This window comes from Xiphias gladius, chromosome 8 (assembly GCF_016859285.1).
Source record: "Xiphias gladius isolate SHS-SW01 ecotype Sanya breed wild chromosome 8, ASM1685928v1, whole genome shotgun sequence".
Taxonomy (NCBI): Eukaryota; Metazoa; Chordata; class Actinopteri; order Istiophoriformes; family Xiphiidae; genus Xiphias; species Xiphias gladius.
In genome coordinates this window covers 6,131,238-6,148,275 of record NC_053407.1, presented here as the reverse complement: position 1 = coordinate 6,148,275, position 17,038 = coordinate 6,131,238, and the positions used below count along the sequence as shown (strand labels likewise).

The 17,038-nt window shown below is 38.1% G+C and overlaps 1 protein-coding gene across 2 annotated transcripts in view; it reads right to left on the bottom strand.

Annotated features, from left to right (window-relative positions):
* The window catches only part of jph3b (junctophilin 3b), a 59,110-nt gene that overhangs the window by 29,051 nt on the left and 13,021 nt on the right, over window positions 1–17,038 (bottom strand). The window contains exons 2-4 of one of the 2 annotated variants that reach the window (XM_040132766.1): window positions 7,892–8,074; window positions 7,588–7,837; window positions 4,826–5,191 (exon numbers count right to left, since the gene is read on the bottom strand). In XM_040132766.1, the coding sequence (XP_039988700.1) occupies window positions 4,826–5,191; window positions 7,588–7,837; window positions 7,892–8,074 (799 nt within the window). Of the gene's footprint in view, window positions 1–4,825; window positions 5,192–7,587; window positions 8,075–17,038 lie in introns of both variants that reach the window. The other variant, XM_040132765.1, reaches the window with a different exon arrangement.

Genomic DNA, 17,038 nt, shown 5'->3' with positions numbered 1-17,038 from the left:
ATCAAGACTAATAGGATTGGTTCTTCACTGATTCAGCTCATGTATCCTCTTGCACGCATAATCTACAAACACAGGCATGTTTAGCAGCTCCATTCACATTGTACACAAGTAAGCTTATAAGCATATGAGGAGGAGCAGGTTTGTGTGTGTGTTTTTCCCTCTAGTTCAGCCTCCCTGCTCTCTCAGGCTGTCTGTCAGTATTGTTGGCATAATGCAGAAATCTCTCTCTCTCTCTCTCTCTCTCTCTCTCTCTCTCTGTCTCTCTCTCTCTCTCTCTCTCAGTCTCTCTCTCTCAGTCTCTCTCTCTCTGTGTGTGTGTGTGTGTGTGTGTGTGTGCCTCGCTCTCTCTCTTTCTCTTACTGTTTCTCTCACTTTATTTTTTTTCTCTTACTCCCATGTTATTCTCTTTTCTTCTCTTTCTCCATCGTCATCTCTTCATCTCACACCATTTCTTTGTCACTCTTGTGTTTTCTCTCTCCATCTTAACAAACTCAACCATCGCTGCCTTGACACTTGTAGAAAAACAGGTGATCTGCTCCAGAATATATGTTAACAGGATCCAAACCTCCCCTCCACACATTCACATTATACACATATACTGTACATAAATTACAGTTATTGACCATAATGTCAGTGTGCAACATCACTGATCTGTTCCAAGGTCAACTGTCAACAAGATACTTAACCTAACCTCTTTTCAGACAACTTCATTCACTGACTCAGAGACAGTAACCCACTCTCTGAGGCTGCTTTTTCTCTGCAGCCATTTATCACAATTGTTGCTCATATCTCTCTTTTTCAGCTTTGTGCCTGTTGTACAACATAACCCAGTAGAGGCAATGAAAAGTACCTTAAACAAATAGTTCAACATTTTGGGAAATAAATTTCTTCGCTTTGTTGCTGAAAGTTAGATGAAAAGATCAATATCATGTCTGTATGCTAATTATGAAACTACAGCCAGCAGGAGTAAAGACTGGAAACTGGGGGACACAGCTAGCTTGGCTCAGCCACATATAAGGCTCACAAATTAACAGGTTGTACCCTGTTTGTGTAATCTGTACATAAAGAGAAAAGTAAAGATTATAGGTATTGGTTTTACAGGGAATTAGCTGTTATCCCCTGCCTCCAGTGTAGCTAAACTAAGCTAACTGTCTCCTGGATCTAGTTGCATATGTATCATACAGACGTGAGAGTGATATCGATCTTCTCATGTAACTTTCATCAAGAAAGCAAATAAGTTTATTTCCCAAAATGCTGAACTATTTATTACAGGTATTTGCTATTGGCAGGTGTGTCATACAGTTTACAGCTCGAAGACAAATTCAACAAATCCTGAAAATTTTCCATTACAGACTATTTACAAGAAAACTATCCCGACTTCTCATCTAACTCTCAGCAAGAAAGTGAAGTATATTTCCCAAAATGCCAAACTGTTCCTTTAAATACATCTTTTAGGTATTTATCAGTTTTTTCATTGTTAATACTATCTTTGTGTACTGAACTTCATGTATTGTCTGATACTAATCACTGATTGAGCCCTGCTGCTCTTTACTTTCCCCATACAGATTTATCCTGCTGGGGATTAAACCAGCGACCTTTCAGTCAGAAGCCTGGTTCTCTAGCCTTAGGGCAGAAATTTTCTCACTTTTCTCCTATGGAATAGGATTCAGACAAATTGCCTTGCTCTGTTTGTTTCTCCAAACTGTTCACTTTGATACTTGTCACATTTTCTTATCTAAACCTTGCTGTACAACTTCAATGTACAAATGAAGTTTTAAAGACAGCAGCTACTGCCACAGAACTACTTTATCCATGGCCTTATAACCTCATTCCTTGAAACAACAAGGACCGGGACCAAAATGGGTCATAGCCCTAGTTCTGATGGGTCCCCACATGACAAGAGTACCAATATGTATCCGTGATCAAAGGTCCCAGGACAGCTAATTAATTTCCGCTTTGAGTTATGAACCAAAAAAACATAAAATTATGCTTTGTATTCCTGTCCGAAAGTTTCTTGCTGCTGTAAAGAAGGTCAGGGCATGCCCAATAACATCACAACCCCAACTGTGTTCATTGTTTTAGTTGAATGAGCAGAGTTATAATGAGAGCAGGCTCTCATTTCCATTCAGCAGAGCAGCCTCATCAGAGTCTTAACAGCTCCACACAGTCTCGCTTTGCTCGCTGTTTCACTTTACCGTAATTTTCTTAACCCTACTTTCCCCTCAATCTTAATCCTATTCTTAATCTGTCATTGATCTCAATTTTAATGTGGAATGGGGCCCATCCATGAGTGTTTACAGACAGAGCCAACTTCCCCAATGATTCAGACAAATACAGGCCATCAGTGGGGGCTGGACAGTGGTACAATACAAAGTCAGAGAGATAAGAGAGATAGAAAGAGATAGTGAGATGGAATGTGAGAGATGTGGAGAAAGGGGGAAGGGGATAATCATATGAACCAGAGTCTGTAAACCATGTGAAACTACAGTATTAATAGCATTAGTGAGACTCTCTCTTTGCAATACATCTGCATAAAATAACACGGTCACGAAAAATCTAACCCTAGCTAAAACTAAGAAATTTGCAAAAGTTGGGTTGTTGGGGCAAGAGGCAATCACAAACAGTAACAGATAATAAATGCCTTGATTGCTCATAATTACCAGTTATTGCAGAAAAGTGTTTGTTGACTGTTGAATATGTGGCAAGGAGGAGCATCTAATATACAGTATGACTAGACTTAACCAGTGCTTTGGAAGAATTAACAGGAGTACCTGTTATGGGGTTTAAAATTCCACAATCTTTAAAGGAATATAGTCAGAGTGCCAATATAACAAAGAAATATTCTGGTTTCAGACCTTTGAATTGATGCCTATATCTTTGATTTGTTTATTGATTCAGATAGGTCTGGTGTTATGCCCTTCATAGTCCTGGTTGAAATTATTGGATTACAGAATTATTTATTACAGAATTTAGAATATATTCAAAAATAAATGTAAATCAGCCAATTGTGTAAAATCAAAATATTTTGATAAAATGTCCAAGGTTACTGAACAGAAGATAATAATAAAACAAAACTTGCATAATAGTGAAATAATACAGACACAAAATGTACCCCAGACACAATTACTGGCACCTTTCACTATTATTTGGCAACAAAGACAGCCTCTAAATATTTTTTGTAGCCATCTAGAAACTTCCCACACATGTCTGCTTGTAGTTTCTGCCACTCTTCCATTGCTATGTGTTCAAGCTCTTTTAAGTTTGCAGGAGTCCTTTTTGCAACGTCAGATTTCCTCTCTCTCCAAAGGTTTTCAATGGAATTTAGTTCAGGACTCATTTGCTGGCCAGTTTAAAACGGTATTTTTCCTTTTCAACCATTCTTCTGTGCTGCTATATGTGTGCTTTGGGTCGTTGTCCACCATAAAGACCCAAGACCTTCGCCTCAAAACTAGTTTTCTAACACTGGGTAATACATTTCGCTCTAAAATGCCTTGGTAATCTTCTGATTTCATCATTCCTTTGATACATTCATTGACTCCAGTACCAAAGGCAACAAAGCAGTCCCACAGCATGATAGAACCTCCACCATGTTTTACTTTAAGTAGGGTGTTCTTTTCCTTATGGGCTTCATTTTGTTACTTATAAACAAATTAATACACTGCATTTCCAAAGAGCTCTACTTTGGTTTCATCTGTCTGATTTATCTATAAGTTTTTACAAACATTAGCCTTGCCTTTTTTTTGCCTTTCTCTTAATAGCGGTTTCCTCTTTGGCCTTCAACAATGGAGTCCTACTTGTTTTATTAGCGTATGGTATGGGCTGAAACTACCAGTCGAGATTGCTCCAGGGCAGCCTGAAGCTCTTTAGATGTCTTCTTCTGTGGTGTTTTTTCTGCAATCCGCACCAACCTTCACAGAATTCTTCTTCTTCGCAGATCTTCCACAATTTGCCCTTTACCCTTTGGAATTGTTATGTTATTTTGTAATAGCATTTCTGATGTTCTGAGAAAGCTCTCTTGTCTTCGCCATTGTGAAAAAGAAACTGGAACTGAAACCATCATTCGTTGGTTAATTCAGGTCATTTGAACACTTAAAACTGAGTTTTATTTGTATTTTGTTTTGTTTGAGGAATTAATTTAAATTAATCAAAGGGTGCCAATAATTGTGTCAGCTGAACATTTTATGTCTGCATGTCTGTAGTTTTTATTTCACTATAAAACTTATAAATTCTGTACTTAAAATTCAGTGGTGCCAACCAGGACTGTATTATCTGTTTTGTGCCGATTGAAGAAACAATCTGGCAATCATATATTTGTAAGTGGGATTAAGAAGGGGGTTACCATCTTCCTACCTTTAGAAGTACATCATATCAAGGGTATAGCTAGGTAGCTAGCTTGGTGGTTAGCTAGGTAGCTACCTAGCTATACCCAAAATAGCGATAGAAAAGTTAAGATGAGATTGACCTAGCTTCACAGGTTATTATTAGTTGACTTGAAAATATAGCAACACTTATATCAACCTATTTCTTTGATTGTCATGACAACATTAAAATGGCCATCACGAAGATTTTCATTTGAAAGAATGTCTGTTAAGTCACAATCTATTGCGGAATGAGGTAACTAAATGGTCACTGACCCTATGGCCCACTGATGAAAGTATTGCAATATTTATATATTTGCAGTATTATGACCTAGGTGTCTGCGGCAACATTCCTGGAAAAAAATGCTGTATTCAGTTACTGCTGAGGCATATCGAACATCTCCTACTGCTGAAAGAACAAAAGATAGACATACAGACTCATTCAAAAACCACCATAAAGCCACTACCTTGACAGAGCGATCTCGGCCTTCTGTTGGGCGATGTCGGAAGCTTTCTGTGCTCCCTCCACGGCCCGGTCCACCTTCTCTCTGATCTTACTGGCTCGCAGGGGGATCAGGTTCTTCCTCTTTCCGCTGACCAGGATGTTCTGCTTGTACTTCCCTTCCTCTTTCGTGCCATCAGGAAACGTGGTGCAGCCGTAGCCATGGCGCTTATTGCTGAGCCATTCCCCCTCGTACTGCAGACCATCGGACCGCCGACTCACACCGAATCCTGTCCGTTTGTCATTCTTCCACTCTCCGCAGTAGGTCTCTGTCGCTGTGGCATCCACATCGTCATCAGCAACAGCCAACTCTGCGTCCGCATCTCCAAGACTGGAAAGATGAAAGGTTACATTGTTTTGGTTGGTGTGTTCAGTCGAAAGTAAAGTAAGTATAAATATTTTTGAGTATTACAAGCTTTGAGAAGAACTAAAATAGGTTTGGCTGAGAAGTAAGTTATGAAGACTCTATTGCAATGTGACTGACAGATAATACATTTAATGTTGAGTAGTGCAGCTGGTGAACATACACTACACAAAAGTCTTATCTCAATTTACTCAACTGCAACATCTCAACAGTTTATCCATCTGCTCACTTCTGCTACAACTTCAACCAACTGCTACACTTCTGTGCAGCATCCACAGGTATAGTGTGGGATGCCAGATATGGTCGGTGAGTACAGGATTTCCTTTTGTCTTTATACAGGCACAATAGTATCCTCATTGGTTCACATAGATGTGGGATTGGTATCAATCTTCACTTGGACAAAAAAAGCAAATAAGGGAAAATTTCCCAAAATGTTGAATTATTCCTTTAATAATTCAAAAGAGCAAAACATCCGCAAATGAGAGAAAACAACTATTTCAATCAGAGTCATAATCAAATCCAAGAATTCCAACCTTCCGTTCTATATATTGAGAAAATACCAATCCTTTGTAGAACATTCCCTCACTGTCAGCCACAGTGCAGTTCCTCTGAAGCTGTTAGGGAATAATAGGTTTCTTGGTCAACTAGGATTCAACATTGACTTGTTTTCATCATGCCTCCGTGGAGCCCATTTATTAGATACTAAATGCTATTTTAGTATGTTTTCACTGGCCCACCGTGAAATGTATTACTATAACATGCTCATAATATGATATAATATATCAAATGATAATAATAACTAACAGAACAGTTAATATTTGATTAATTGAAATACATTAAATGAAAATGAATTATAAACGTATTTTATCTTGCATTCATACATGAGTGTTTAGAGAGGATTTTTCTGTTCAAGTTTACAGCAGCAGAAAGGAAAAAAACCTAGAAGTTTCTCTTCTTATCAGCCTCGTCAATAATTAATCAGACCTGTTAAGCTGCTGTCAGCCACTTTGCCAACAATCTGGTTAAGAGCAGCTGACACTTGTTGTCTAGTAAACGGTGCCTTTAAAAATAAACCACCTCAATCCAGCATGCATGGAATTTGACAACATGCGTTGCAATGGTACACAATTGATTGACCACATTCAATTCAAATAAGCTGTTAAAATGTTGAAAGAAACAGGCGTTTCATTTCTATATGTAAGTCAGAGGTCCCACCAGGACATCCACCTTCTGACTGACTCTGTTCTGGTGAGTCCAGTATGATGGTCAGATAATGTTAAAATGTGCAACAGCAGAGCAGAGAGACAAAGATAACAGGCTTATCACTGGGTGACACAATGTAAACCCAGTAACTTTTTACCAGGAACTGGGCCAGCTGACCAGTAAACCACTTTGGACAGCATGACAATCCATTTTAAAGACTCTTATGTAGATCATGTGCTTGTTGTTGCCTTGAATCTATGTCCGCCAGATGAAGGACAGTTCCCTTTCATAGTAAATAATCCCCCCTTGTCCTCTCACTCCACCTCTCTCACTACTTTCTTTCATTATATATATGACATACTTCTCTCCAAAATCTCTGAGTACATAACTAATTTGTTTTTTAGGCTTCTTTCACTCATTTTCAATGGGACAGTGTAAATAACGCCAAGTCAGCCAGGACAGTATTTAGGGTTTTAAAGTCCCATGAAATGGCCTTGAAACTGTATCATTTGTGCATGCTTTGACATGTTTCTGCATAAAACAAGATTCTGGCCCCTGAATCCTAAAGAATGTCTTAAAGAATGTCATATTGGACAATTCTGCAAAACCTGGTTTACGTTCAATGACACATTTTTTTTTATGTCCAAAGCTATCTTTTTTTTTTTTTTTTTTTAATTCTTGCTGTTTGTATTAGCTGCACATAGCAACTAATGTACAGTATGGTTACAGCTAGGGAGAGAAGGTGTTTATTGCAATTAAAATACTGTTAAGGTATAGTTAAGATTAGGTAACTAAAACACTTGGTTATTAATTTTGAAAAGATCATTGTTACAGCTGGTAAAAAGGCAAACATTAATTTTGGATTTGTGACAACACATCATGCATCAACTTCAGACTTGCTACACTTGATGCACTGGCACTGAGTGTTGGCATGTGTTAGAGACGTAAATTATAAAGTGCTGAATCATCCATGGACATAATTCCTAGGATACTGAGTTGGGATTCCCAACCAAAGCTCAAAAAATGCATTTTTTGAATTCATGATATACTGGGAATTTTCTACTAAACCATCAGTTTGAAGACAGCCTCACTTACTAGTGAACCATACAGCTACTTCATCTGGAGTAGAGCTTGCCCAACCCTACCCCTTTTGTTATTACCTGATAGTAGAGTTAATATCAGATGCAGCAGAGGAAACAGTGCTCATCCCAGCCTCGCTCCTGAATGAGCTCTGTTTAGATCTTTGTGAGGCCAGAGAGCTCCTGGACTCTGACTTCCTCAGCTTGAGCCCAGACAGGATTGACCTCCTGAAAAGCCCACCTTTCCTCTTCCCCTTCAGGAGGTCAGCCTCGCTGTGTGCCATTAACACAAAACCTCCACGAGACACTGCAGGGCTGCTGCCGCTGCTGCCTGTGCTGCACATGGAGACGCTGGTGGTCAAATTGCCAGGAACGGGAGGAGGACCAGGAACCACTGCCCCGGTCCGGTCCAGCAGAGCTGTACCATTGCTTTGCTCTGAACCAGAGCGGAGAGAGTTTATGGAGGTACGGAGCGGGGAGCGGATGACGGCCGCCATGCCATACGGGACGCTCTGACGAACTCCATAGCCATGCCGCATCCCGCCAACCCATTGACCCTGAAATGTTCCTAGAGAAAGAGAGGAACAAACTTAATGCAAATTGTACACATATACACATGATGACTACACAACTAGCTGAATTTGATATTACTTATTAATCATCCGCACAACTTCCCTGATTGGACACTTGAGAAAGTTACCAGCACTTTTATACGGATGAATAAATGCAAACTTTGTAATTTACACAGCTACAAAGAGAGGAGAAAAACTGCTGGTACACTGCTTTCTATGGGCTCAGACTTGAGGAAAGTTGCACTTGTAGCCACACCCCAATTGCTGATGTCATAAATGATAATACCTGCTGTAATATCAACTGTCAACTGGAAAAACACCTGTTGAGATATTGATTGTGGCATTATTTCCAGTACTTTTTATCGAGTAGACCTATTTTTGTAGTACTGCTTGAATGTTTAGTGGGAATTATTACACCCTATACATGTATAGTGGACCAAAGTTATCCCACAATGTATCCTAATAGGTAATGATCACTACCATGAGAGCTTACTACCATCCTGAACTGCACAGATAGGAAACAAAAGGTTTATTTAGATAATGGCTGGATGCAAAGCTGGATTACTAACCAAGCAAAATGAGCAACAGCCCAGTGGCCCTTGAACACCCTTGGTGCCAGGACCACCAGGTTCATAACATATTGCTTAGCTTTTTTGTAATTTGATTAATTGTAAATTTTGTTAGGGAATATTCACCATTAACATAAAATATCAACTCAGCATTATTAGGGCTGCCCTGGTGGCCTTGGGATGATGATGACCATTAACTGCAATGTCTCTGGTTCTTATCCAGCCAGGGACCTTTGCTGCATGTCATTCCCCATCTCTCTCTCCCCTCATTTCATATGTATGTTTTTAAGGGTCAAAAAGTGCCCAACAGCAATTTTTTGCCCTGGGGCCCACAATCAGGTTAATCCGGCCATGGCTGGATGAAAAAAATGACATGAGCAGTGTCTGATTTCCTATAGGTATAATGTGTCATTTTCTTCCCTCTTCAATTCAGTATCACTGAAGTATTCAGCCATTTATGATGTTTCCATTGTAAACTTCTTATGCATATAAGAAAAAAAGTCAATCTTACTGATTAGAGATTATGGTTTCTAACCTGAAAAGAACTTTGAGAAATATCCCAAAACTGCATAATAATTTAATATTAGAACATTAGCCCTGTGATGTGTATACAGTAATATTTGTAATAATTTCAGAAAGTAATAAGTCGAGAAGTAGTTCATAGGAGTGGCTTCCTCTTGTCAGTCCTTCCATTTCTATTCATTCACACCATGTCTCTGCACTATCGGAATTCACTGCTGTATAATAGTCCATACATTTCCATGTTGCTGAAAAGTAGGGAATCTGAGTGTGTGTGTTTCCGTCGTTCCTCTCCCTCCTGAAGTGTATGTTCCAATTGGAGTGCAAGTGATCCCGCCTGCCCGTACCGCTGATGTAACAGCACTCTGATTCATTCTGTAGCAAACGCACTCGCTCTAACGAAACTACATGACCATATAAGGACTGCAACCACATTCTCTGTCTCACAAACACACACAAACATTTCCCTAGTGGACTCAAGTGTCAGTGAAGTGGGAAGTGCTGAATGAAGCCAATCTTATAAGCCAAACGTATTCTTGCTTACGTTCTAAGACACATTCAAACACATTCACACAGGTACAACAAGCGCATACTGAACACATTGCTTTTAAAAAACTTGAGTGAGAAGTGATGTTTTTTCTGAACCTGCCCTCATCATTAGGATGATATGGTGCATCTTATCCTTCATACACACAAACATAAAAAACAACAACAGGGTCTGTGTCACAGACACCTGGCCAACACATCTGGCCAAGCCTTTGTTATTGTTTCAGCACACAGCTGTAAGACCATATGAAAGACAGATCAAAGAACACACATAAACACAGGTAAACAAACACCCGTGTAACAGCGTTGTGAGATTACCATATCATTAAATGGCTGCCAGAATGTTTGAGCAAGAGACTGAGACACAGGAAAACAGAAGACGAGAGACAGTCCTGAGTATCCAGAGACAGATAGAGCATTACCTGTGTTTCTGTATGAGATTGTTTGTGCTGATAGTGTAGAGAGGTAAAATCAGAAAGAAAAAGATCATCTGACTGCTACAAGTCACATTTCTGGTGATGACATTACTGAAGAATGCTCTTATTAAATGCAATAAAACCAAAACAATAGTTGTGTGCCAAATCTATAGTACGGAATAATTCTAGCAAGGTTTGAGTATGTTCTAGGGTGCTTATGATGTACACTACTCTCCCACAATGCAGTGCATAACAGAAATGGAAGAGCTGCTCATAGCTCGAAACAATGACACAAAAACTGAACTATGAATTGTGGAGAAACAGCTACAGAAAAAACTGTGAAAGTAAAAATAATAATAAAATCTTGGGGAAAAACATTTTGCTGTCTCTTTGTGAAGTTTCATTAGCAGTTCTTAGAGTAATTGTTTAACATTTTGGGAAATAAACTTATTTACTTTCTTGAGTTAAAGAGAAGACTGATACCACTCCTCACAGCTATACAGTAAATATGAAGCTGGAGCTACGAGACAGTTAGCTTATCTTAGCATAAAGACTGAAACTTTTTTAACTTGATATGATAACAATACATTTGTTACATTTGTTACCTTACCGATACCCATACTGATTATTTCTTAAATGGTTATGTGATTTTTTCAAAAATAATGGTCATTTTTAGAAAATAAAAAAGATCATTAAACTTAAAGGCAAATCACATGACAAGTATTGGCCATTAATGACAAATTTATTACGAAAGTGAATATGACTACAATTAAACAAGAATAGTATGTGTGTGCTTATAAGTGTAAAAAATAGTCCAGTATTTTACAGAAATACCATGACTAAATAATAAAAAATAAATAAATTAATTAAATGTAAATAAAACAAATTTAAATACCAACAGCATAAAACATGCATATTTGCACTTTCTTAAGGATTTCTTAATCCTCCTAAAGAGACCATTATTTTTCCAGAGCAACGTCTACTTTCTACAGATTCAACTATTTAGGCTTCCTGGTATCAGTGTTCAGAAAAAAAAAAACAAATTAATTTTCTTGCATTCTGACATTTCTTCAGGAATCCAAACAGAAGGATCTTGGCATTTTATTTACTTCATTTTGATTATTCATTAAGATTTCCTAATCTTCTGAACCCTACATGAAAAAGCATTTTACTTTTTTACATGATGAGGTACACTTTGTGAGGAACATTTAACACTTCCTAGTAGCAGTGTTTGGGGGAAAAGTTACATTTTCCTACATTCTCACATTTCTTTAGTACTCCCAAGAAATATACAGCTATATCTTGGCATTTTAGTCAACTTTTAGATTGGTGGTCAGGAAAAGTAAAATGTTTAGCGCCCTGATTAATTGTCTCTTCTGCCTTCGAAAACAGCCTCTCTCCTGGAACAGATGTTGGAAGTGAGGTTGCAGCAGTTCAAAAGAGCTTTCAACAGGCATCCTTTTGCCACATTGCTGAGCACTGGAAATGTGCTCTCATTTTTTTTCCACCAAAGCAAAGAGTCCTCACTCGTTGAGATCAAGTATCTGCAATTTCAGTGTATGCATCAGTGTTTGCTGTGCAATTTCCCTGAAAAGCCATTACATTTGTGTCAAACTCTTGCCATAATCCTCCCTTTGATGTACCATTTCTTTCACTTTTTGCAGCTGCCCAGTTCTTACATCTCATTGATGAGCCACAATTTAATTGTTTCAACATTACCAGTATCACAAACACTATGTCTTTGTACCTTATGTCCAAAAGGGTGCAAGGGGTCTCCAAGAGTAAAGTTGTGCAAAATGTTTTGCATTGCATTGCAAGCTGTAAGGCCAGAGACTGCCCAGCAGACTGTTGCTCTCTGGAGAATCCAGACCAGAGGTATGACTTTAGTAATGGTGACATACTGTTTTGCTAAAACTTCCTTATTGGCCTCTTCAAAGGGCTTGAGGGCTTCAATGCCTTTGCTGATATGAGACCATTCCCCCTCATTAAAGCACAAGGTGTTTCTTCCAAGAAGCCAAAGTGCTGTTATAACCACTTGTCGTAGTTCATACAGTTTTACCAGCATATACAATATTGAATTCCATTCTGTCCCGACTGCTTGGATTAGTCTGTGCTCTGGCAATTGCAACTGAATTTGTACTTCTTTGAACTTGTCAGATGCTTTGGTGCTATGGTGGAAGAACTGAACGATAGCACCACATTTCTCCGGGATGGACACCAAACTTATGTCAGCCTTAATGGAGTCCCTCACAACTAAATTGAGGGTGTGTGAAAAACAGGGAATGTGTTTCGAGTGGGTTTTTTGCACAGCTGAGACCATATTAGCTCAATTTTTCCGTAATAAAAGCATAGACTTGTTTGTAATGTCCCAGTCATCTGATATTTTTGTGAGGAGTTCAGATATATTGTTTAGTGAGGACACCCCTCCTTTTCATCACAAATACCACAAAGAAACAAATAATGGGTTATGATTCAAGTTTTGCTTACTTTCTGGAACCACTAACTAACTTTATCACCTTTTTTTAATAAACTCTTACACACATACACACACACACACACATTAACAGCGAGAGCTCTCTACTAAGAGAGCCTCAACAGGCACATCATAAATTACCAGAAAGATACACAGATGACATTCTACAGTTTTTTTCTATGTTTAAAGTACATGTCTGAAATTAATATGAATCTCTTGCTTAACTATTCAGTTAATATATATATATATATATACACACACATATATATATATATATATATATATATATATATATATATATATATATATATATATATATATATATATATATATATATATATATATATATATATATATATCTGTGTGTGTGTGTGTGTGTGTATTTAAACACACCAAAATCACAGTGGACTACTATTCATTAAAGGCTACACAGAGAACATTGCATCAAATTCTACATTTTCTACAAATTCTACATATATATATATATATATATATATATATATATATATATATATATATAATGTACTCCACAAATTTTTTTATGAAAATTGTTTTTCTATGCTGTATATATATGTGTGTGTGTGTGTGTGTGTGTGTGTGTGTGTGTGTGTGTGTGTGTGTGTGTGTGTGCGTGTGTATACACAATATATAGTCATTACACTAGATTAAATTGTTAATCAAATAGTTCTTTTTTAACCCTTGTTCCTCTCTTAAGAGTATTGAAGATCATTTTGACACTTAACTTGTTTTATACTATTCTGAATAATCTCCCTACTGCACTGTGATTATTTATATGCTCTTCTTCCTGTTCTATGCAATATGCTCTCCCATACATATCTTATCTTTATATCTTTATCATTACTGAGCATAGTGAAAAGCTGAACTGTTTGACCTCTGCGCATACAACTTCACTTTAGGTAATCTCCTATAGTAAGCTATTTCAAAATCAGCTCCTCCTCCCCCTCTCTTCAGACAAAGAAGAAGGACCTTCATTGGAGGAAAGTTACAAGTCCTACAAGCGCAAATATCCAGTTGGTAAAAGGAACTGCTCTCTACACCTGGGTGAGGTCCCCTGGCAAATTAGGTACGTCTGGTACCTGAACTCTTTGCAGTTCTGTCTTTGGTTGACTTTATCTTTAGCTCATTTTAGATTTTTCCTTTTTGCTTTTTGTCCTGCAAGATTTTCTTAGAGCTGCTTACCAAACCTCATCTCCAGTCATTTTACCTCTTCTAGAGTTGCATTTCTGCAATGTTTTTCAAAAATTCTTTATTAAGCTGCATGCACATTTTGATGTTTATCTGAAACCAGCCTCAGTTTGCAACTTACTACTAAACTAAGTGAACCAAAGTTTTATAGTCTGTTTTTGTACATTAATAAGTGTCATTTGATAGTATTTTGAAAGTTTTGTCGCCCGGCCAGTGAAAGTACTTTCAAGACTATTTAAATCAGAGTTTATCCGACACCAACTTCAACGGATCAAGGAACTTGCAGAGAGAATGCATCTTCCAGAACATCTGCCTGGTTGGCAAAGAACAAGCCTTAGCCTCAACATCTGTTCCATCAGGTGGAACAAGGTTGTCAGCTGAGCAGCCCTGCTTCCAGACACTTGCTGCTTGACAACTGCTCAGAGAGCATTGTAGCGCTGGAAAGCTGCCACTGGAGTCAGCACCAAACCACTTTAGATACAACTGAAAGGGGGCAGCTCTGACTCTAAACCACAGAATAGACTGAACTTTTCTTCTGCTGCCTATAATAAGAGTTGAATTCGGATAGTGCTCTGAATTATTAATTTTTATGCCCTAGAGAAATTATTCATTCCCCTAGCGTTATCTCTGATAATCCTAATTCACACACTTTATTTCACTATTGCCAAACTAAGTGATCAGTTCATCTTATCCTTCAAAGATCAATTTTATTCATCTGATTCTGACTTCATTACTCTTTACTCATTACTAATGCTGCATTTATTCAGTTGCTCATTTACATTTAGTTACAATAAATATTTTCATTTATTGTCAAGCCTTGTCTGGCATGTTGTTTCCAGAAAGTGGAGATACCTAAAGTAAGAGCTTTTGACTTTTTCGTGCCTGACCACAAGTGTATTATTTTTGATACTGTCTTCAATGCTGACACCAAATCCATTAAATGCACGCCGCACTCTTGCACTCTCAACAGCCACTCTGTGGACAAATTCAACTCTGTCTTTGCAGAGTAAGGATAGTAAGGATATGACTTTCCCTGCCCAGACCAATGACTTAGACTCCTTTTTTTGCTTTCCCTTGGAAGTGCAGCTTCCAACACTGTTGACCACTCTATTCTCCTCAGTAGGCTTCGGCAGTGGGTGGGTGGGTGGGTATAACAAGGACTGCCCTTGACTGGTTTGCCTCCTTTGTCAGACAGGACTTTTCCTGTGGCCATTGATCATTACTTCTCCTCACCTGCTCGGCTGACGTGTGGTGTAACGTTCTGTTCTTGGTCCTATTCTTTTCTCCCTCTACATGTTCCCCCATGGTCTCTTAATTAGTCAATAAGTTAAGTGTGTTTCTTATCATTGTTATGCAGACAATACACAGTTATACTTTCTTTCAATTCGAAGAACCTTACTAAACTCTCCACCAAGCAAGACTGCCTAACAGCTATCAAGGACTGAATGTTGGATAAGTTCCTCCAGATTAGCCATGACAAAACAGAAGCCCTCATCTTAGACCCTGAGAGCATTTTTGTTCAGTGTTTGGACTGTACAGCACCTTGTGACTCTGGTTTCGAAAGGCACTTCATAAGTAAAATTGATTTATTATTATTATTATTATTAACTACTTCTGATTATAACATGTGTCATCTGTCTCAAGAATGCAAGCCTGCATCTGCCAAATCTGGTCAATAAAATGTCCTGACACAGTCAAATAAGCTTCAGTTGTTTTTGCAGATTTTATGGAGTCTTTCAATGTTGTTGTAAGTGCTCATATAGCTTTGGAATTTCACTAGACATCAAGAATTTCCTGCAAGGGATTTTGTGTCAGGGATCAACTACCTTCATAAAATTAAGAAACCTGCATACTAAACCACTGAAACCGATTGCAATTCGGTAACAATCATCTTGGCTGATGTCTGTGGTTCTTTGTGAATCATCTGGAAAGGATTAATGTTTCCCATTACAGGGAGCTATGCGAACTAGAACTCAGCTTCCCATTACAGGGAAGCTGAATTCTAATCATCATTATATAAGTATATTATATAAACTTATATTATTATTATTATTATTATTATTATTATTATTATTATTATTATTATTATTATATACCTACATTACAATAAAAATATAAATATATTTTTCTTTTATTAAACTCATGTAACAACAAAATTTAAAATGACATTGAGATGATGATGTTTAGGAATTTAGGGTGCACAGACAGACACAGCAAAAACTTAACCTCTGCCACTTACTTGGCAGAGTTTATAACTAATAACTGCTACCTGAAGCTGGATTTGCTTGGCCTCCCTGAAAACTCTCCTGCAACATCTTTTGCCAGGGTTGTACAGGAGACTTGGATGTATGGGCATCTTCTAGTTTTTGCTGAGCCTCCTTATCATTTTCAGGGTGTGTTATTTTTGGCTGGACTGCAACAATGGGGCCAGCCCTACAAATTTGAATGTCTGACTGACTTACTGACTGATGAAGTTACACCAGGCAGTGTTGCCAACTGATTGCTTTTGTAGCTAGATTTATCGACTTTTCAGACCCCTTTAGCGTCTTTTTTTCAAAAAAGCATTTACCAACAAATATAGTGACTTTTTGGACTAACCTTAGCTACTTTCTGTAGAGGAGAGTCGCCAGTATTGCTTCAGGAGCTTGAGGTCGGGTTTTCCCTCCACAGGCACACCTCTCTATGCGTCTCATTCAACTGATCGCACGGCAGCTGACATAGGCATGAATGAGATTCTAACTTTCTTTCTGAGTGATGAAATGTTAACAGAGGTTCGTGTTGCTGCTAGCCCTTCCCTGTCACAAATACTGCATCTTGTTGTATTTTTATCTACAGGTGAAAAGTAGCACCACACCACACTAAACTTCCTTTCTGCCATTCTCTATCTCTCATGTATTATGCGAATTGCAGAAGTGTGTGCGAATGTGCGTGGCTCCGCAGTCATATGATACAGACCAGCTAAATATATCAGGGCTGTTTTGGCACAAACATTATACAAAAGTACTGAAAATGTTTGGAAGTGATGCAGCCACCGACCTTTCATATTTATATATTTTTATCATTTACATCTTTTTTAAAGGAATCAATACCAAATAAGTAGCTTGTGAATAACTAAGTATTGATTCGGTAATATCAATCCACAAACTCTCACAGCTAGCCTGACTTCGTCCACATGGAACCTCCCTGCAGCTCAAAAGCTCATTACACCTTGTCATAGCCATTTTACAGGAG